The sequence below is a fragment of the Procambarus clarkii genome, chromosome 31 (assembly GCF_040958095.1).
Source record: "Procambarus clarkii isolate CNS0578487 chromosome 31, FALCON_Pclarkii_2.0, whole genome shotgun sequence".
In the NCBI taxonomy this organism is placed as follows: domain Eukaryota; kingdom Metazoa; phylum Arthropoda; class Malacostraca; order Decapoda; family Cambaridae; genus Procambarus; species Procambarus clarkii.
In genome coordinates, this window is record NC_091180.1 from 27,271,250 (window position 1) to 27,294,890 (window position 23,641).

Sequence of the window (23,641 nt, forward strand, 5' to 3'; positions counted from 1 at the left end):
TGATTCACCCTCTAGTGTCTTACATCCAACAAATGAAGGACAAAACCAATCCTGACCAACTGATTAGTTCTGACGACGTTACAATGAGTTTAATAACTCATTAAAGATTCTTCAAGCTTGGAAATCTGCAATCAGAAGTTAGCTGGTGACTTCAGCACTTCATTTTACAATTTACAAGAGAATTTACGCTGGATGGATATATAAGCAAAAGGTTATTAAGGATGATTTTCAAGAATAATTTAGACTAGAGTGACGGGCAATAAACATGTTAATTTACGCGCAGGCTTCCTCATAGGTGTCAATATCTTTCATAAACTAAACCATTTATCTTCAAAATAAACCATTTACTTTCGCAATAGTTCACAAATACATTCTTTACCATATATTCCAATCATTACTATACTTTATATTCTAATCATGATTATTTACCTTAAATTCATATTACTATTCTTTACCTTATATTCCAATCACTACTATTCTTTACCTTATATTCCAATCACTACTATTCTTTACCTTATATTCCAATCACTACTATTCTTTACCTTATATTCCAATCACTACTACACTTTACCTTATATTCAAATCACTACTATTATTTACCTTATATTCCAATCACTACTACACTTTACCTTATATTCAAATCACTACTATTATTTACCTTATATTCCATTCACTACTATTATTTACCTTATATTCCAATCAATAATATTCTTTACCTTATATTCCAATGATTATTATTCTTTACCTTATATTCTAATCTTTACTTTTTAATTTCAGAGTTCTGAATGGGCCATCATATCTAGAGGGGGGAGGGAGGGAGGGGGGGTAGGGGGAAGATTGGAGCGTTGTTGGAAACTCTGCTGAGCTGAACCAATCCCTCCCTCTCACCAAATACGTCGCATTTTTAACGTAATCGGCCAGTCCGATAACGAATGTGACGTATTAGTAAACTATAAATACAACAATTTTGACGTTTCGTGTGCATCTGCCTCGATGGGTTAGGCGAGATGTTTGGGCTCGCACACGTTTCTCGATAAAGCCAAAACAGTTGCAATTTGTTACGGAGTGGCGAGTCAAGAGCGCTTGTTGGTGCGTTAGCTTGTTCTGGTGTTAGGCATAAGGCCTATCAACCCCTGGATGGTTGTTACGAGTAGTGGTATTTTAACAACCTGCTGCTTGGGTAACAGCTTCTCCATATCAACCTACCCTGGCTTTGCGCCTCCACACCAGACCGTCGACCAGAGCGCAACCAGTATAAGGGAAATAGTTGGAAAAGTCAGGATCCAAGAGCTTCACCTTGTGAACTGCAAAACTCTTTTAGGCAAGAATGTATTGCATCAACAGCACCAAATGAAGGATCGAAAAGCAGCATACCTTTAGCATTTTCTATTTAATAAACACAGCTGTGCGATTTAAGTTGATACAGACGACTACTCACACACCTAAACAGGTGCTTAGACTTGCTTTATTGTCTGGCGTCTCGCCCCGCTGAGCAGCCGAGGCACAGGACACACACACACTAATATTGAATCACCATAAGCAATACCGACCTCTGCTCTCCCACCCCTAACAGTACAAATGTACACATTAAGCAAATGTTTATGACCTGGGCTTCACCTTGTAAACTCAAACCCTAAAGGCCCGAAATTCCTTGAACGGTCGTCACAAATTCACTCGTCTTGTGCCCATATTTCCCGTTCGTGATCGTAAATCACTAACAAAGGGTTTGGTTATTTACAATTTCAACTGCCCGTTTACTCCCGAGGAACCTGAGATCACATTATCAACTTCAGTAATGACAATCAATACGTGTGTTTTTAACGAGGTGAATTTACATTGGGCTTCTGTAAAAGTGTTTTGCCCAGAGACTTTGTAAACAATGAGAAGTATTTAATAAATGTCGATGTATAAATCCCAGTATTATATTTTTGTAAACAAAAGATTCATCTGAAACTGATCCTTTCTGGTTGGTGGAGGGATGTTGGTGGCCAATGTCCTCAAGACACCCCCGACTTGGCCTCAAGACACCCCCCCCCCCGCAACTTGGCCAAACGTCATGGACAATGAGAAGTTAGCACTCGTAACACAAGATGTTTACCCATCAATAGCCTCATGCTGGTTGTGCCACTCTCAACAACATTACTCCATCAACGATCATTCATGCCTAATATTGACTCGCATTTGCAACATGTTCGCTGAACATGTAAATACGTGTTCAATGAAACCAACAGTTGGCTCAGGCTTCATGCCGTTAGTAACACAAATAAAGGTTATCCCAAATGGAAGCAAAAACTCGTACAATAAATGAGTATCTAGGGTGAGGCTTCAGATAAGCTGATGTAGAAGACAGTTCTTAGCTGGCAGTTTCATGAGGAATACAAATGACATTGATAATGAATCCTAGAATTGTTTAAAACAGAACGATATGGATGGATGCTTATACATAGTTTGAATTCCCCTTGTAATTTTGTATTTTTTTTTATAAAATAGAATTTAATAACCTAGAATTTTACCCTGGATCTTGTCCCCTAAACCATACCAATGGATCTTTACCATTTGGGCAGGAAACGATTTACCTAACAAGCAGAGTGATTTTCGTTATTTTCAAATACGTAGCTTTCCAAATTGGTTTATTCCAATTAATATTACCATATTATATTAAGAACGTGAATTACCGAGCTATTTTAGGTTGGGTTTGATTGAATTTCTACGTTGTTTTAACTCAAATTAAAATAATATATAATGCAAACCATTGTCATTTCATAAGAAAATGTATTTGAAAAATATATTATTTCAGGAAAATTCGGCTTGTTATCCAACTTGGTATATTACACTTGTGTTATCTGTCTATAGTTTACTCTTTGAAAATTATATTAATACATAAAAGTGCTCTGATTTTAATTTTGTTGTTGCCTTTCCTTCATAAATGGATACTTACTCATAGGTATATCAAGCCTTTGAGATATATATATATATATATATATATATATATATATATATATATATATATATATATATATATATATATATATATATATATATATGTCGTACCTAGTAGCCAGAACGCACTTCTCAGCCTACTATGCAAGGCCCGATTTGCTTAATAAGCCAAGATTTCATGAATTAATATTTTTTCGACTACCTAACCTAACCTAACCTACCTTTTTCGGCTACCTAACCGAACCTAACCTATAAAGATAGGTTAGGTTAGGTTAGGTAGGGTTGGTTAGGTTCGGTCATATATCTACGTTAATTTTAACTCCAATAAAAAAAAATTGACCTCATACATAATGAAATGGGTAGCTTTATCATTTCATAAGAAAAAAATTAGAGAAAATATATTAATTCTGTAAAACCTGGCTTATTAGGCAAATCGGGCCTTGCATAGTAGGCTGAGAAGGGCGTTCTGGCTACTAGGTACGACATATATATAATATATATATATATATATATATATATATATATATATATATATATATATATATATATATATATATATATATATATATATATATATATATATATATATATCTTCAAGAGGAAACTAGATTTATTCCTCCAAGGAGTGCCTGACCAACCGGGCTGTGGGCCTGCGGGCCGCTCCAAGCAATAGCCTAGTGGACCAAACTCTCACAAGTCAAGCCTGGCCTCTGGCCGGGCTTGGGGAGTAGAAGAACTCCCAGAACCCCATCAACCAGGTATATATATATATATATATATATATATATATATATATATATATATATATATCAAAAAAATTAAAAAAAATAAGCCTGAATTCTAAACCTCTTTTTACCTTAGGTACCATGAAAATTTGCATATTCTTCTAAGAGAATTCAAGTCCACTGTTACATATTAAAAATAACAATAAGTGTATTAATGAAACCAAAAAAGCCTTCATACTAACAGCATTTACAGAAACTAGCGCCCTTAGAGACAATGTTGTATTCGCAGCGAGCGTGATGATTTCCTCACTGATGATGCGCCTAGTCTTCATGTGGCTTAGTGTTGACTCTGCACAATTACCAAATCACTTAGAGGAATCGAGAGGCTTGGCGAAGCAAGTTGGTGTCCAGAAGGAAGGGAGAAGCTTGATGGAACACCTGGGTGTTCTGAGGGGCGAGGTCGTGGACAGCTTGGAGGAGCAGGTGGGGGTGACGATGCAGGAGGTGATTGAGCAGCACCTGGCTGGCTGTCACCTGGTCTTGGCCTCCACCACACAACACCTTCCACTCTTCACCTGGATTATCAGGTGAGCTCATTCCGGTTGTTATACTTAAGGTAAAATTATATTTAAAATGTTATAACCTTACGTTCTCTCTTGCTGATCCTTTCAAATATTTCATCTGCTTTGTTAGTGACTCCATCGGCATTGGTATACCATATCTTGAGGCCTACCTTAAGTGTATGTGTGAATTTGTGTATGTAAATACGTAAATATGTGTATGTTAATATGTGTGTTATGTATATATGTTTGTGTATATACCGTGAATCAACCAATTCTATCCATGAATACTTGCGGGTTGTCGTACCATCAAAACTCTGGCGAATACCAGCTATAATAAGGTTTCTAAGCCCCCGAGTCCTTATTACCCATAAACGATGAGCGAAACCAGGAACCGCCAACTGGGTGCAATAACCATAACCATAAGTGCCTTTATCATCAACTCCAGCAACTTGACGAGGTAGAACAGTATGTTTGGTACGTGCATTGAGGCATCATTTGTTAATGTGACACATAAGACTAAGAAAGCATGTTTGCTCTGTGGCATGAAAGAGGGACTAACAGGTACTAACTGGAAAGATTATTGCTTCGGTCGTTAAAGTGGCAGGTCCTAGTTGTGACTAGCTTGTGGGCTAGAAAATATACTGCTTTAGGTAAAGAGGTCCGTTCCTCGTTGCTTCGTTGTCGTGATATTGTGTCTCACACACACACACACACACACACACACACACACACACACACACACACACACACACACACACACACACACACACACACACACACACAGGATTCTTTAAGAGGATCTTGTAGGATCCTCCAAGAGGACTTAAACAGGTTGCAGAGATGGTCAGGGAAATGGCTACTGGAGTTTAACACCAGTAAATGTAAAGTTATGGAAATGGGATCAGGTGATAGGAGACCAAAGGGACAGTACACAATGAAGGGGAACAGCCTACCTGTAACGATTCGAGAAAGAGACCTGGGAGTGGATGTGACACCTAATCTAACTCCTGAGGCACATAAAATAGGATAACGACAGCAGCGTACTCTACACTGGCGAAAATTAGAACTTCATTCAGAAACCTAAATGAGGAGGCTTTTAGGGCGCTTTACACTGCCTACGTGAGACCCGTCTTAGAGTATGCCGCGCCATCATGGAGCCCCCACCTGAAGAAACACAAAGAAACTGGAGAAGGTTCAGAGGTTTGCCACGAGACTTGTCCCAGAGTTACGAGGGATGGGGTATGAAGAGCGTCTGCAAGAACTGAACCTTACGACACTAGAGAAAAGAAGGGAGAGAGGAGATATGATAGGGACATATAAAATACTCAGGGAAATTGACAAAGTGGAAATAGATGAAATGTTCACACGTAATAATAACAGAACGAGGGGACATGGGTGGAAACTGGAAACTCAGATGAGTCACAGAGATGTTAGGAAGTTTTCTTTTAGCGTGAGAGTAGTGGAAAAATGGAATGCACTTGGGGAACAGGTTGTGGAAGCAAATACTATTCATACTTTTAAAACTAGGTATGATAGGGAAATGGGACAGGAGCCATTGCTGTAAACAACCGATAGCTGGAAAGGCGGGATCCAAGAGTCAATGCTCGATCCTGCAAGCACAAATAGGTGAGTACACACACACACACATCAGAGTTCAGCAAGGTTTTGGCTAGCGTGTTGGTTATTGGTTAAGGGACGCCAATAATTGCCTGGGTGATGAATAACATAAGCGAGACAAGGCTGCCGCAACCTTCCACGGCCCCCGACCATTCGCAAGCTCTCACCTCATCATGACTCGATGAAGACCAGAAAATATTAGTTTTATTTTTTATCAGGTTAATTTTGATGAACCTTTTCCCATTACATACTCGATCAATCTAATATAAAACGTATAAAAACAAGGCTCAATATTCGCAATATAAATAGACAAATGGTAAAACAATATTTTATCTTGAATTAAAGATCTTTAAAGACTAACAAAACAGGAGAAGAAGGAGGGGTTATCGAACCCTTTGTTTCATCTTCGTATGCAAGTTATTAAGTTTATATATCTGTGTGTAAGCTATACAGAGACTAACTCGATCTTCTCCAGCCACAAGAACCTAACTATTCACAACTGCACCGCCAATTGAGGGAGATATACCATTATATCTTACACGGTTCTCGCTAGCGACGCCCGACACGTGAATTGGCAGACTTACATTGCTGGTTCTCGCACCGTGATTGGACAAGTGATTAAAAACCTGGTTTCCAAGACCAAGGCATGAAGTGACGGTGTTCTTGGCCTCCCTCCTGCAGGCGACTAGCTGACGGAGGCGGGAAAGGGAGCCTGGTGGTGGTGGCGACAGAGACGCTCTTCTCCCAGGGCCAGACGGCATCAGACCCCCTCCTGCAGAGGCTGTGGTCGGGCTCTAAGCTCACCTGCCAAGCTCTCATCCTCCTGCTGGATGAACCAAACACGGACCTTGCACTCAGGTACTGCTGTCTGTTCTCGCTAAGGAGCACAGCCACTCTTCCGTGCGGGGCAAGTCTAATCATCTTATCATTAAACCATCTCTGCATTAAACCAGAGATGGTTTAATGCAGTTTCATTAAGTTCGTTTAAATGTGTTCCTTCACCAGCAGTAAACAAATGTATTTTATTGTTCTGCATACTTATTTTCTGCGAAATATTACGAAATTGTAAATTGTCGCAGGTTGCTGGATGCTGCTGGGTTGTGGCTTCATCCTCAGACCATGGTGGTGGTGGTGGCGGACGGCAGGTCAGGGATGGCAGCTCTTCTCCATCCCTTCGGCAGATCAGAGATGGCTGCCCTCCTCCGGCACTCCAGCCTCCGCAACACCATCCACACACTCTACATCTCTCTCAACAGCAGCAGCGACTATCAGAATTCCTCAGTTAACGATTCGCTCAGGACACAAGCCATTCAGAGAGGTAACATGTTAACAACTCCACCCTAAAGCAGAGCACAGCAGAAACGCACTCTTAGTTATACATTCAAATTTTTTTAAGTCACTAGATATTGATCAAATCTTAACTCATTTTAGATATAACACTAAACAGATAACTTCAAACAATGCATAATGCAAACTTCTACTAAGATCTTTCTTCTGTAACAAGTCAGGGCAGAAAGGACGCTACACAAACCGTAAAAGCCTCTTATTCCCGTGCAAAGATGATTTTCATAGTCTCCCTATATCTGTAAGGCATCAACATTTCGGGACAAGCCATTATACAGTCTATTCAGGGTGCCACAAGCATCAACTACATTGACTGAGAAGTCTCACTGATGTGCTACAGAGATTTCGAGCTCGTATCAATGATCAAAGCTCTCCAGTTTCCCTAGCTGTTACATTCCTGATAATTCTTTTATTTTGAAGGTCATCGATAGTTAGAATTCTCGTGAAGACGAACACCTGTCTCAGAGAGTATAATTTCCATCGTCTTAATATATCAAAGCCTTCCTCCTTTGCTATCCTTGTAGCGTACTAGTCAGTGGAGTCACAACCGTAAGGTTCCGGGTTCGATTTCAGGGGCAACGTTTCCTGCACGCTGATAGTTACCCGGGAGTTAGACAACTATTGTGGCTTGCATCCTGGGAAAAGGTCAGTAGTTGATTTAGGGGGACCTGGAGAAGTGTAACAGGCTTTCTGTCTCAGGGTATTACAAACTATGTAAACTATACCCCCTGAAGATAGAGCTTCAGTCTCTCACATTTAGGGTCCAGGGTTCGAGTCTCCTAAAGCCCAGGTGAATGGAATACCCGCTGAAGGTTTCGACGATGGCTAGGAACTGATTACCTACTGAAATTTGGATACAGGATTTAAGATTTTCTCAGCAGCAGCTGCTGGAGGAGGGAGGGGGCGTGTGAGAACGTACCGCCGGTGCCTCTACTGCGACCACGGGCAGGCGGGCATCCAGCTCCTGCGTCCAGGGAACCTCTTTCCAGGTTAGTCAGTTAGATGCAAATATTTACGTCACTGTTCGCATGAAACACAGCACGAACAGCGAGCCTAAAACCCACACACTCCGAAGCTGCCTTAAGGGTCTACATCTTAATATTTCCAGAGACTCTGAACAACATGATGGGGCACACCTTCAAGGTGGTGGCGCTGAGCTACTTCCCGCTGGTGGAGTACAAGAAGGTCAGCAACGACCCCAAGGACCTGCTGGAGCACGCTGACGCTCTCAACACCCGCATGATCGACATCATGGCTCGTCGCTTCAACTTCACGTCTGTATTCCTCTATTATAGCCTGTAATTTATGATTGGAGATATGGTACATTCAAAGTAAAACTACAGATGATTTTTTTATACATTAAACGATAACAAATATATATTTTCAACCTAGTTTAGAGCAGATCTGTAAACACAGCATGATTGATCCAAGTCTGATGACGTCTAAAGAGAGTACTCAGGCTCGACCAGCCCGTCTTCCAGAACGATAGTACTTATAACAACTAATTGGTTAAACGTACAAAATTCGACTGTTGGACCCCAAAAATTTCACGATTTGCATTGCAGAACTAGATTAAGCGACATAGTAAAAACAAGGGACACTAAAGAACCCGACCTGTACAGGCAATCCAATCGATAGCTAATATACGCTATCTTAGGCCTAATATTGCAGCCCGTCCTCCTAAGGTTTCCCAGCGTCAAGAAAACGGTCAATGTAAAGTGTCCTCTCCTAACCTACCAGAGGCCCCAAAACAGAAAACAGGACAGTACGTCACTTTCGCCAGCTGCTTCCATTTTCTTCTACAACAATTTTTGGCTGAATGTAACGCATCTGAGGGAAAAGCGACGTTCTGTGTAGGACAGGACATGCATATCCGTTATATACTAGGTCTAGGCATCATTAATTTATTTTTTCGTGCCCGCTACAAATTAATAGTAGAAAACGTGAGCATTGTTGGCTGTAACAGTTCATTTATATACATTCGACCAAATAGATCCTTTAAGTACTATCATATTAGGAGGAAGGGCTAGATCAAAGAGGATCTACTCAACTAACCGACTGGATTCTTTGAGAGGAAAATATCCCTACTGCTTGACGTTAATTTAAGGGACACTTGGCCAACAGGTACGAGATGAGAGAGCCGTGGGATGGTTTATGGGGGACCCCTACGAGCGGCGGCAACTGGTCAGGGATCGTAGGCACTCTCCAGCACCAGATGGCAGACTTCTCCATGGACCTCACACCTTCAGACGCCAGGATGGAGGTCATAGACTTCTCCAAGACTTACGTCTACGACCCGCTGATAATAATGTCGCTCCAGCCCAGTCCCTTGCCTCGTTCCTTGGCTCTGATCAGGCCATTTACAGGTATCATGCTATGATAAGGTTATTTTCAGGCATTTTGCAATGACGCCGTTTGAAGGCAGCACGCAATATTAAAACAGATGAAATAGACATCCCACCGAGGATCAGAAATTGTTGCGCATTTGAAAACAAACTGCAAACCCAAATATTGCCATAATTTACTAGTGTAATACACCTCAAAAGACACCATTCACACCTAAAGCGTAGTTTCATAATGTACATAAAATCGCTATCATTAGATTTTTCCCAAGCATAAAAACAAAGGTTTAATGTTTAAGTTATTGCTTCAAACTACGCCTAACTGCCTGCAGGGGGGAGGGAGATATAGTTCTTAGGATTCTCCTTGCTATCTTACCTTACGACTCTCCTAGTTATCTTACCTGTGTCATATATTTTTGGAACGTTCTAGTTCTGTTGTAATTGTTTGTTCAGTCTGTGAGCAGAGTACTAACGTGTTGGAACATGCCGGGCTCAGTTAGATCATAACTGAGTCACGGAGGTACAGAGGAAAGGTGTGTAGGCCAGAATTTTAACAGACGGTAACAGTGAAAAACATTTCTTTCAAGGGTTTATATTATATGGCATATTCTTACTGCTTCTCTCTCTCTCTGGGAGTTACATGCTCCTCGCTTCTCTCCAGGACCAGTGTGGGTGATGACGGTGGTGTTCACCTTCGCCACGGGCGTGTGTCTGTGGGTGCTGCAGAAGGCGTGGGCGTGGGTGTCAGGGAGGCGGAGCCCAGACCTCCTCTCTCGGGTCTTCTACATCTGGGGCGTCCTACTGGAGAACGAGCCCACCGGCCCGCCCGCCACCATCAACGGCAAGGTAGATACGGGTCTACCACAGGGGTAGAGCAAAGTAGATACGGATCTACCACAGACCACAAGGAAGAGCAAAGTTTATGTCTTTGACAGCCAGGTTAAACACCGCTGGATGTGTCCAGCGGTGCTGGACACATCCAGCACTTATTTAATGCTTCGCTGTATATATTCTATATTTCTTTAGCTGTTAAATGAGTAACGTACCTATGTTAATGTAATCTGAAAATATATTCCTATTTATAACCACGCACTCAAGTATCAGTTTAGGCTATAATCTGGTTGACGCAATACCGTCCGGTTCAGATGTTGGTTGGTTGGTGGCTGGTAGGGTGCCTGGTGCTGGCCACCGCCTACCGCTCCTCCCTCGTCGCCCACCTCTCCGTCCAGAGCAAGAACAAGCCCATCAACACACTGGCAGACATTCTCAACCAGAAGGGCTGGTCCTGGGGAGCTCGACTCATGAAGGGAACAACATTCCTCTATTTCAACCAAAGTACCGATCCGGTCCTCGTCAAAATACACCAGAAATATGAGGCGAGTGTTTTAAACTCGTCTTAATTTTATACTTATATTTTACGTTTTGTTTATTTATCTATTTCAATCGAGTTATTTGACTTTGCATGGTCGAGTTTCAGTTCCTGGTCTACCTATTTTGATAAAGCTGCCAAACATTATTAGTGAGCAAAGGCTATTACAAGTATAATACCACGGGCACAGTGGTATCATACCGGTATTATATAGTAGGTCAGAAGACAGGAGGGATGGTGAACTGAGGAAGGTCAGAGTCATGACAGAATTAGATTAATATCATGATGGAGGAGCCTTCCCCCTCTGTCATGACACTGACTGACCTTCCTCACAGTCCACCATCCATCCTGTGCCATGACGGAACGTAAGTTCAGCGTCAAGATTGAAGGGACAAATCAGTCGTAACCTGAGGTCAAGGGCAAATGGATCTTGCCAATGCCTAGCTCTTGAGAGGGAATTTGACAAACAAGAACAACAAAGACTTCGAAAACTAGAACCTCAGCTTGTCAAACATTAGTGTGTAGTTTCTGTTTCGCAAGATGTTTCCCTCATTAGACATATGAACTCTGGTCTACTTTGAAAAATAACTATCGCATTTCCCTTTAGACTTGTTGTGCATTGATCTTACGACCATAATTGAGGAAACTGCAAAAAACCTATTGGCCCATACGAAGCATCTCCTATTAATATCCAAATTCATTCATATGTCTGACCTTCGCGTGAAAGAATCAAGTGATCCCACATCTGTTATACCGATAATCTGTTCCATAAATCAACAACCTTGTTTCCAAACCAACATTTAACTGCAATCATTTTCAGATCTATAATAACATACAAGATGCTGCGAAGCGGGTGTTAGCCGGTCGTTTCTCGTACATAGCCTACAAGACGGACATCCTCAACGAGATAGCCCCGCTCTACGTGGACAAGTACGGTAACACGCCCCTCTACTTCAGCACCACAGAGTATAACCTCTTCGGTGGGAACGCTTGGGGCTTCAGGCAAGTTGTTTTAGGTAGCCTACCCTACCCCTTCAGGCAAGATGTCTATGGTAGCCTACCCTACCCCTTCAGGCAAGATGTCTATGGTAGCCTACCCTACCCCTTCAGGCAAGTTGTCTTAGGTAGCCTACCCTACCCCTCCTTCAGGCAAGGTGTCTATGGTAGCCTACCCTAACCCCCCCCCCCCCTTCGGGCAAATTGTCGTAGGTAGTCTACCCTCCTTATCTTCATGTTTTAAAGAGACATTTAGAATGTCTAGCGAAACCTCAGTATAGCGCGAAAGTATGTGAAAAATGTTGCAAACCTGCTACTGAAATTTAATATGTTTGTGTTTAAATTCTTGTCTTCAAAATTTTAATAATTTGAGCGAATATTTATTAGTGACCTATACAATTATTAATAGACCTAACTATACCTTTCCCACCGTAAATGCTAATTAGTATTAGCATTAAGTATATTTACACTAAAAGGTTGTTTCATTTCTTAAATTACTATGGAACACGATCTTAAATTTCTTGTACATCCCAGGGACCACACAAACCACGTATCCAAACATGCGCATACACAACCACAATAAATTCACACATAACTTAATAGACACAAACACAACCTTATATATATATACACACACACAAACAGCCTAACAGGCCTCGCAAAATATATTTCACAGAAAGGGCGCTCCGATTATCGGCCAAATCAGGAAGATGAAACAGAGGATGATCGAGGCTGGTCTGATCGACTACTGGCTTCAGGACCTGTATCACGCAGAGAACAAACACATCAGAGAAACACTCGGGAAGAACATTACAGTGCACATTAAGGTACAACACTCACACAAGGCAGAAAGAACAAACTTATTTACCTCTGACAAGTGTCTTGTAAATTGCATTATTTATAAGATATACAAAAATAGGCTTATCCTTACGGTACATGCTTACTGGGAGAAATGTCACTAAATATTGGACAAGTTAAGAGGCCTGTTCTATGGTTTTATTTGTTCAGCTTTATGTGTGTATTGAACTAATAAAGCTTAAGGACAGCTTAGGCTTAAAGCTTAGGACAGCTCTGTCCGAGTCTTATTTGTGCAATCCCAAGTTAAACTTGGCACTGTCAGTTAAAACAAAAAAGTGCGAAGGTAGGTACAGTTGTATACGTGTGGATAGTTACCATTGTTACGAGTGAGCTTCTTACAATAAGAAACCATAAATATTATATTGGTCAAATGGATCTGGTTCCATTTTCTATCCAGCCTGCAAGGAGAGGCTATATGGGAAGGTGAATTTAAACCGTAGCAAGCAAAATATTTCGGTCTTAGGTGCCCTGCTAGACTCCTTGTACAGTAAATTTGCCAGCTAACCCATTTTGTTCTTAACAACCTTCACATTCATCAAAGATGTTGCTATTGAATACCTCAGTTGTTTATTTACGATTATATACATACGCAATTAAAAGCACATTAACATATGTATCAATGTCGGGTTCAAATCCACATCAAGGCTCCTATTGATATTCTTACTACATACATGCACGCCAGATTTCTAGATATTTTCCCCCTAACACTATAATATTTTCAGATTGAAGACAAACAAGTGTTGGGAATGGACCACCTCCAGAGCGCCTTCTATCTCTGGTTACTAGGCTGCACGGCAGCTTTCCTCGCCTTACTGGTGGAGAAGTTTGCCCACTGCCAAGTCAACCTTCGACCATCGCAGCAGTGACTACGGTGAAACTGTTGCACGAAATAATGACCAACATTGCAGACAGTGACAATTCCAACATCGCCAGCACCACTGTATACAAGACGAAAGCCCCACCACACACAGCCCCGAACTTTTCAGATAATCAAAATGCGTGCAATCCCAACACCTATATTTATGTCGTTTAATAATCATAATTACTATTATTAAGAAAATATAAACGGGAATGTGATAGTGTGTTAATTAGTTGTTACAGAGGGCGTATATTTAATAACGCCACTAATGTTCTAAGCGTTTCGGGCATAACTAATTAAACGTTAAATTATTGACAGGCTTCGTGGGGATACACACAATATTAAACGAGAAGTAAACATCTATAGAGTATTAAAAAAATTTAGCAATATAAACCATTTTTATGAGATATTTAATGAAAAAAGGCATTGCACATGCTATTATAGAAATTGATTTTTTTTTGGTCACAGAACAAATATATATATATTTTAACATTTACAATAACAGCAACACAAAATTTACCTATTCTGGATGAGGCAATGCGAGTGAAATTTGCTACATGATGAACAAATAAAAGTGTAGTGTAGTGTGTGTTGCTACATGATGATAATTTGACATTTCTTAGTCTCTTTTTAAACTGGCTGAGAAAAAGCACAGGTTTAATTGTCAATCCAAAATTTTGAACCCTTAATTTGCATTGCATCTGTGCTTTGGTTGAGTCGCATTCTAGGAATATCAATCAGTTGTTTGTTGTGTAGTCCCAAGGGTTGTGTTACAGCCCTCTGTAACACAAGTGAAGTGTTACAGTTTAGTGAAGCAGGCAATTATTAATGGTACTATATATACGAGGCTGCAACAACTAATGTATGTGTGTATATAATCTAGGAACAGCCTCGTGCACCGCTTTCTCTCTCTCTCCTGTGATCCCACCATTAGGCTTCGAAATGCATTTATAAATATTTCACAATGACCGAGATAATAATCAGAAGAGGTTGCACGGCTGAGGGCCTTGTGAGAGGTCATTACAGTCCAAAACAAACTCCCAATAGAGCCTACGTCATCAGTGACGTCACAATACCAAATCTATTACCATGATGTTATTGTCAATACGTTATTATAGTTCTTGACGTACTGTTAACCTTGTATCCTATATTATATACACTGTCAAATTCTCTCGATACGTAATAGAACATTTAGTTAATGGCATCATTAGTCACAATGATCTAGATTAAATTTAAAACCAGTGTTTAACCACCCCACACAACATATTATTGCATTTGACAATACAACGTGATAATAAACTCATATATAATTACTGACCTTGTTGAGGCAGGTGTTCATGATTGATGAGGTGATGAGTGGCCCCCTTGTGGCACACTCTTGCCCCTGCTCCTCACACCTAATTACTCAGCTTCCGAGTGTCTCATGTTGTTGCTCATTAATGTTTATTCGAGTGTAATTACTTGAGGGTAAAGGTCACCGAGCAAGAAACACCTCCTCTCCGTCCGGCGGCTGGTGAGAGTGACCTCGACGCCGCCTCGCCTCTCCTCACGTCGACTTTCTTCCCCCATTTGAGTTACTTATCCAGAATAATATATCTGAATTAATTCTGGTATTTTACTCGTAGTAGTCACCTGTTTCTTTATTAGTAACGCTTTTATTACTTTTACAGTTGCTTGTGATATACTTGATCGTCTTAGAATGCTGTATTAATTTAAATAAAAATTGGAATTTAATATCGCGTGTTATCGGTAATTTTAGTGACAGCATAAAAATTATTTGCTAACAATTTTCAAGGATAGAACTTTGTAAGAAACACTGCAATTTTGACCTATGGTGTCTTCATGTTAGAAGCTTTATGTTTAATTAGTAATTTATACTCGTCAATTTATTAATTGTAAAATAATAACATAAATGGGTCACCAGTGTTGGAAACAGCTGTGCTCACACCTGATTGGTCAATATTGTCAGAGATTGACACGTCGTACATTTATTAAGTAATTAACGCACTTCATTACATTTTTCCTATCACCATAATCAATGAAAATTGGCTTACTTAACTCTTTTGACCGAAATAATTATTTCAATATTTTAGCGTGTCGAAAATATGTATATATTTCTCTCCATAGCAAACTTTGGTGAGGCTATTGCTAAAGTCTAACTTCGGCCAGGAAACTTTCGAACACTTGTGTCAAAAGAAAAGACAGGCTTTTTGCACATATCTTGTTACTAAATTAACACAGATACTTTATTTAGATTTATTTTAGGTTCCGAAACGGTGGGGTTTGATGCGTTAAGCTTATTTTAGGATAGATTGGGTTACGTCAGGGTTTAAAACTGACGAAAGATTAGCAGATGCAGTTTACCGCGGGAATATTTAGGCTTCTGAGGTTACGTCAAGACATCAACCATATATTCCTTTATAATCCATATATACCTGAGTACGGTACGGACGTGTGTTGTTCGTCTTACGCCAATCGAGTATATATTGCATGTTCATGCACAAAATCATGTTTTTCCCCACAAAACCACTTGAACATAACTTTCAATAAATGCATGATAAATATGCATCAACAACGGTAAATCCAGACAAGAGTCCACCCATACAGTATAAGGCACGTGGGACTGACTATATGCTCGACTTGGATATATTATCTCATACTTTTATAGATATTATACATCATATTTTTTTCTTCAAGTTGAAAATGAGCCAGAATACTTACATATATGTATAAAATACATGCACTTTACTGCAGGAATATTTAGGCTTCTGAGGTTACGTCATGTACTCTATTAAAACAGCAGATATCCCAAATTAATAACAAAAACAACAGTTATATATTTTTGACAACAGAGGTTTAGATGAGCCGCCTTCTTCCAAGACGGAGGTTAAGGAAAGCCTCAATAAATCGTCATCTGCTATATTTAGAAAACAATGACACATTGTAATATCGAAGCCTACTATGATGTTGTTTCACAGCAATGACAATATCACAGGAACTTTAAGAACGCAGTATTATACAGTTATACAGTCAAAAGTGACATTCCTTCCCTGGTTCCTGATACAAAAAGGATACAAAATACAGCCACCTTAAGGAAAGACATTAATGTACTACAGTAAAAAAAAAACTAAGATGGCCTACACAGATTACAAAATAAAGTACAGAAATGTACAAAATTAAAGTCAGGCAACATTGAGTATTACACTACATCAACAAAGACAAATATTTGTTTGAAGTTCTACCCAATATTATGTTAAATATGTTGCAACATGAGCATAGTTATCTGGTATAAAAAAGAAGACATACTCTCCCGTGACAAATCTTTGTCACGTCTTACCTGGCGAGGCTTTAAACGGCTCTACTGTCTTAATTACGCCTCACAGCCTCCCTCGTCTCACGCTCCTTCACCCTGACGATGGAACTGATAGTACAGGTTGTCCCTGGTGCTGGTACAAGAGGAAGGGGGAGGCTTACCCCCTCTCATTCCCCCTTCTGTGGCTCGATCATTTCCCAGTCTCAGCCACTTATGTGCACAACTTAGGAATTGCACACACGCACGCACGCACGCACGCACTCACACACACACACACACACACATATATATATATATATATATATATATATATATATATATATATATATATATATATATATATATATATATATATATATATATATATATATATATATATATATATATATATATATATACAAATTATTAAAATACTCTTTCTTCCCTTTTCAGAGACTGAGGTTAATATGTGATATAACAATGAATTTTTAAATAAATTAATATTCTGGCAAATTAGACTTTTCAGGCTTTTGAACTGGACAATTTCTTCTTAAGATTTTGGGTCCGTGGGAGACCAAATGGTTGCACTTATATACTCACCAAAGTTATACATATTTCAAGAATTATACTCTAAACAGATGGTCAAATGAGCTTTATAATATATAGTATATGTTGCAACAATCAACGTTTCCTAAAAACTTACATATAAATTATATACATTATCGGTAGCTGTACAGATCAACGATAATTACACCTTAATACTGTAGTCTTTGTTATTTCGCCCAGAAACGTAAGACCTAAACTGAGACCGAGAATGACCAATGTAGGCCCCGGAGGCTCCAGGCGCGCCGGAGGCCGCCTCGCCCTCATTGTTCCTCTTTCTGATCTCTAAGTCACATTCCGCTTCCGACAGCTCGTTGTGGCTACTGGAGAAACCAACGGGAGGCGTGATCTTGCGGGTGAACCCGTATTTGCCATCGTCCGAGCTCTTCGGCTCAGCCCCGGGAACCATCTTTTTCTGGAAGGAAAGGCTGGTCTCCTGCGTCGCTCCTCTGATGCTGGCAGCCATCTTGTTGAGGCCGCGGTGACTGAAGGCACCAACCCGCGACGCCTTGCTGCCCTCCGTCTTGCGCGGGAAAGACTTGCGCTCCAGGATAGGCGAGGGCTCTGTGGACGTGCTCGACTCCGGCGCGTGATATATCAGATCTAGGGAGGAATCATTGTTTTAGTTTGGGGGAGGTAATACAAGTGTTGCAGAAAATACGAACCTAAAAAAAATGAACACATTCTGAAAATGTAGTTTCCACACAAGGCAAATTTTGCTTATGTTTTCATAAGAATTCTGGGCAAAACTTTCCTGATGAGAAAAGAGTAATAATGATCTGAGTATTTGAGTTCACATCATCAATATTATCAAGTACTTGAGGGTATGAGGCGTAGTCAGGGATATGACCGCGTCCCCAGGCGCAGGACTCACTGTGGTGGACGTTCCTGGCGGCGGCGGCCTTGCGGGAGCCGTGGGCGGCAGCGTGGGCGTCCGGGCGTCCCTCGAGCGTGGCCAGGTGAGGGTCCAAGGGCAGGTGGAGCGTCGCCTGGCTCTCCAAGGTGGCGGAGTCCAGGTGGATGGAGGACTCGGTGCGGGAGGAGGTGGCGTGCTCCGTGTCGGTGTCGGACTGCAGGGAGTCATACTCTTCACTTTCACTCCGAGGACCGCCCACACCGCGCCCATGACTGCGACTACGCCCGTGGGCCTTTATGGGCGTGGGGCGACTGGGCTGATGGTTGGCACACATTGGGTAGGGTTGGTGGGAGGGCCAGGTACACGAGTCTTAAGGTACGCGGCGAGGCTACTCCTATATCACCTCACTATAATGGCTCGGTGAGTCGCTGATGGCTTAAGGCGCTATCAACATTTCAATTTTAGTTACTGTTAAATAATTAATCTGTCAGTTTAAGGACAACAATTTATCGTGATCAGATTCTCCAGTAGTTTAATGCGTGTATATAAACATGCTTAAATTTTCTGCAAATTTAAATAAAAAATCCTAAAAAGTTTTAGGATCCTTTTCATTATGAAAATTATGCTAATTTAATTTTAGAATTCAGTTCACTGTACGAGAAAAAGAAGCATGCATTTATGAGAATGATTCATGAAACTAATTAAGTGTATATTATCCCAATCTCTTGTATTCAATTCAATCGCAACAGGGTACAATCCATATTCTGTAGGGGACGTCCCGGCCGCCATGACATTGAAAACTCCTCACTAATAAATGTTTGAGAAGATTATTAATTCTAAACTGCGACAGCAATAATATATTAATTTCACTAGTGCCAACGTGCCCATATATATATATATATATATATATATATATATATATATATATATATATATATATATATATATATATATATATATATATATACCCAATTATATAAGCCTTCTTCGAGGCTTATGGGTCCCTACAAACAACCAGAGGTGGTACCCCTTATATATATATATATATATATATATATATATATATATATATATATATATATATATATATACCACTGAATTCGAATCCCTGAAGATACAAATGCATATATATATATATATATATATATATATATATATATATATATATATATATATATATATATATATATATATATATATATGTCGTACCTAGTAGCCAGAACTCACTTTTCAGCCTACTATTCAAGGCCCGATTTGCCTAATAAGCCTAGTTTTCCTGAATTAATGTATTTACTATAATTTTTTTCTTATGAAATGATAAAGCAACCCTTATCTCTATGTATGAGGTCAATTTTTTTTTATTGGAGTTAAAATTAACGTAGATATATGACCGAACCTAACCAACCCTACCTAACCTAACCTAACCTATATTTATAGGTAAGGTTAGGTCAGGTAGCCAAAAAAAGCTAGGTTAGGTTAGGTTAGGTAGGTTAGGTAGACGAAAAAACATTAATTCATGAAAACTTGGCTTATTAGGCAAATCGGGCCTTGAATAGTAGGCTGAGAAGTGCGTTCTGGCTACTAGGTACGACATATATATATATATATATATATGTCGTACCTAATAGCCAGAACGCACTTCTCAGCCTACTATGCAAGGCCCGATTTGCCTAATAAGCCAAGTTTTCATGAATTAAATGTTTTTCGACTACCTAACCTAACCTAACTTTTTCGGCTAACTGACCTAACCTAACCTATAGAGATAGGTTAGGTTAGGTTAGGTTAGGTAGGGTTGGTTAGGTTCGGTCATATATCTACGCTAATTTTAACTCCAATAAAATAAAATTGACCTCATACATAATGAAATGGGTAGCTTTATCATTTCATAAGAAAAAAATTAGAGAAAATATATTAATTCAGGAAAAATTGGCTTATTAGGCAAATCGTGCCTTGCATAGTAGGCTGAGAAGTGCGTTCTGGCTACTAGGTACGACATATATATATATATATATATATATATATATATATATATATATATATATATATGTCGTACCTAGTAGCCAGAACTCACTTCTCAGCCTACTATTCAAGGCCCGATTTGCCTAATAAGCCAAGTTTTCCTGAATTAATATATTTACTATAATTTTTTTCTTATGAAATGATAAAGCAACCCTTTTCTCTATGTATGAGGTCAATTTTTTTTTATTGGAGTTAAAATTAACGTAGATATATGACCGAACCTAACCAACCCTACCTAACCTAACCTAACCTATATTTATAGGTAAGGTTAGGTTAGGTAGCCAAAAAAAGCTAAGTTAGGTTAGGTTAGGTAGGTTATTTAGACGAAAAAACAGTAATTCATGAAAACTTGGCTTATTAGGCAAATCGGGCCTTGAATAGTAGGCTGAGAAGTGCGTTCTGGCTATTAGGTACGACATATATATATATATATATATATATATGTCGTACCTAGTAGCCAGAACGCACTTCTCAGCCTACTTTGCCTAATAAGCCAAGTTTTCCTGAATTAATATATTTTCTCTAATTTTTTTCTTATGAAATGATAAATCTACCCATTTCATTATGTATGAGGTCATTTTTTTTATTGGAGTTAAAATTAACGTAGATATATGACAGAACCTAACCAACCCTACCTAACCTAACCTAACCTATCTTTATAGGCTAGGTTCGGTTAGGTAGCCGAAAAAGTTAGGTTAGGTTAGGTTAGGTAGTCGAAAAAACATTATTTCATGAAAACTTGGCTTATTAGGCAAATCGGGCCTTGCATAGTAGGCTGAGAAGTGCGTTCTGGCTACTTTTACGACATATATATATATATATATATATATATATATATATATATATATATATATATATATATATATATATATATATATATATATATATATATATATATATATATATATATATATATATCTTTCGACAAAATGTATGATATAGGGTGTCATAACTAAGTATCTGGAATTGACTTGTTAAAAACAATGACAATTCTATAATTAATGATCTATTCCCAGAGAGAGAGAGAGAGAGAGAGAGAGAGAGAGAGAGAGAGAGAGAGAGAGAGAGAGAGAGAGAGAGAGAGAGAGAGAGAGAGAGAGAGAGAGAGGGAGAGAGAGAGACAGAAAGAGAGAGAGATAGAAAGAGAGCGAGAGAGAAAGAGAGAGAGAGAGAGAGAGAGAGAGAGAGAGAGAGAGAGAGAGAGAGAGAGAGAGAGAGAGAGAGAGAGAGAGAGAGAGAGAGAGAGAGAGAGAAAGAAAGAAGGGAAACGTGTGCCCAATCATTTCTGTCCCGTCCGGGATCGAGCCCAGGTTCCTAGGTAGTGAGCCGAGGACTGAGAGTATGAAACCTGGAGATGAGTCTTGCACCCGCACACTCTGTAAGCTTAAGATCATTCACGGAGTGCTCATGTATTATTAACACTTGGCCATATTTAATTACATTCATAAAAAATTAGAGGAAGGAACACAGCTAAACATCAGAGATCCATCACTAAGGAACCACTCAAGGAACCAGTCAAGGAACCACTCAACGAACCTCTCAAGGAACCAGTCAAGGAACCAGTCAAAGAACCTCTCAAGGAACCACTCAAAGAACCATTCAAGAAATCAGTCAAGGAACCACTCAAGGAACTACTCTAAAAACCACCACGTAACCATGCGAAGGATCCACACTGTCTACTCAACCACAACCCAGCAGTGAACACAGCACTGTCATCCTCCTCCTCTCACTGTCATCAACTGCATTGCACCAACACCCTTTCATCCACATCTCCCATTGACATCAACCCTCACCAACCTCGCTACCTTCTACATCCAGGTGTTGGGAGGAGGGGAAAGAGGGCAGAGGTAAGGAAGAAGCACCTACCGAGGTAGGGGGTCGTCCCTCCGTCACGCCATAGCGTGTGTCCTGGAATACGAAGGTCTGAAACTTGGCCGTGGCGGTGTCATCCTGTCCTCCTCCGCCTCCGCCTCGTCCCTCTCCGAGCTGGAAGGTCGCGTATGGGTAGATGTCCTCTGAGTACTCTGTCGGGGGAAAGTAAGTAATTATCAAAAGAAAGCCCCAAACCGGGAAGGCTATGTAGCACCATCAAATATGTGGAATAATCAGAGGGCGCTAAATATCACCAAGGATGCCAATACGAGAACAGAAACGCATAAAGCGAATGATATCAAAAGTATCCGAGTCACCAAGAATTCTATAGAGGGACAAGCGACCGCGAGGGACGGTCGTCTGTCGGGGGAAAACTCTCATTATTGAGGACCAAGAAAGTGCTCTTCAAGAAGAGAAAGTGTTTGTTGACCTTGACTGAAATAATGTGGCAGAACAGTATTAAGGTGGTGGAGTGTACAGTAAATGGTAATCTTGTGCAGGTGAGAAATTGTCGTATTAACAAGAAAAGACGTTGCATTTGTGAATGTGATATTTTGTATATTTTGATTAAATGTTAATTAAGAAAGCTACTTTATTCAGAAGAAACTTGATTGGACTAATTTTTTCTTGGATTGACAAAGTATTGTACGGAAATTCCATTGTCTGATCAGCGTCCACTGTCTTCTAAATTTTATAATTAAAGTGTTGGTCTTTTATTTCGGCAAACTACACTGCAGCACTACATGTTCCTTATCGATGTCTATGGCCATCTTCAGTAGCCCATGATATCTTGCATACTGCCCTTCAGCTTCTGTTATCTTATTTCATGAATACGTAAGAAAAGGAGTCCTGTAACTCTGTATCTGTAGGCAAGTCAGTGCTAAGTGTGTCGAGCAGGACGTGAGAGGTATGCAGCAAAGACCAACTCTCCTGGACCATCGATATGGTGACTGATGCTGCTTCTCAAGATGAGAAAATGGCCCGGAGAAATAAAACCAGCCAGGTATCTCCTAGCTCTTGCCCAGTCAACACCATGAAACACTAGTGATGGACGAGCTTTCATTATGGACAGTGTTTGGCTTTATGAAGTACTTGTTCAGGTCGATTGAGAATATACACAAAATTTATAGCTTATATGCACCGACCTGTGGGGGGGTATATAAGTTGATATTATTATGCAGTCTCCATCACACTTTAAGAAGTTAACCGTTGCCAGTAACGTTAGGTTTGTCTCTGGTGTTTGGAGCACTATGACGGCAGCTGCTGCTTCTTGGCCATGCAGTGAGATGTAAAGGCTCATTTAGCTTTGTATGGCCTCGGTTTCTTCTTATTAAAACTGTATATATATCGTTATGTGTTAGGTTAGGTTAAGTTGGTCTGGGTTAG

The 23,641-nt window shown here is 39.9% G+C and overlaps 3 protein-coding genes across 7 annotated transcripts in view; 1 reads left to right on the forward strand and 2 right to left on the reverse strand.

Moving 5' to 3' along the window:
* The window catches only part of LOC123758913 (corticotropin-releasing factor receptor 2), a 174,038-nt gene extending 158,898 nt beyond the window's left edge, over positions 1-15,140 (reverse strand). Inside the window, exon 1 of the mRNA XM_069334599.1 lies at positions 14,932-15,140. The gene's annotated coding sequence lies outside the window, so the exon portion shown is untranslated. The remainder of the gene's footprint in view (positions 1-14,931) is intronic.
* LOC123758916 (uncharacterized protein T25E4.2-like) lies at positions 10,207-13,620 on the forward strand. Its single transcript, XM_045743682.2, has 5 exons — positions 10,207-10,377; positions 10,677-10,907; positions 11,721-11,906; positions 12,577-12,723; positions 13,477-13,620. Exons 1-5 carry the CDS (start codon positions 10,207-10,209, stop codon positions 13,618-13,620), a joined length of 879 nt encoding a protein of 292 aa, XP_045599638.2.
* Positions 15,141-16,516: 1,376 nt separating the features above from the next.
* The window catches only part of LOC123758917 (cell adhesion molecule Dscam2), a 355,224-nt gene continuing 348,099 nt past the window's right edge, over positions 16,517-23,641 (reverse strand). For 4 of the 5 annotated variants that reach the window (XM_069334603.1, XM_069334604.1, XM_069334601.1 and 1 more), the window contains exons 32-34: positions 22,250-22,407; positions 18,383-18,680; positions 16,517-18,111 (exon numbers count right to left, since the gene is read on the reverse strand). In XM_069334603.1, the coding sequence (XP_069190704.1) occupies positions 17,654-18,111; positions 18,383-18,680; positions 22,250-22,407 (914 nt within the window). In that variant the 3' untranslated portion in view covers positions 16,517-17,653. The remainder of the gene's footprint in view (positions 18,112-18,382; positions 18,681-22,249; positions 22,408-23,641) is intronic. The other variant, XM_069334605.1, reaches the window with a different exon arrangement.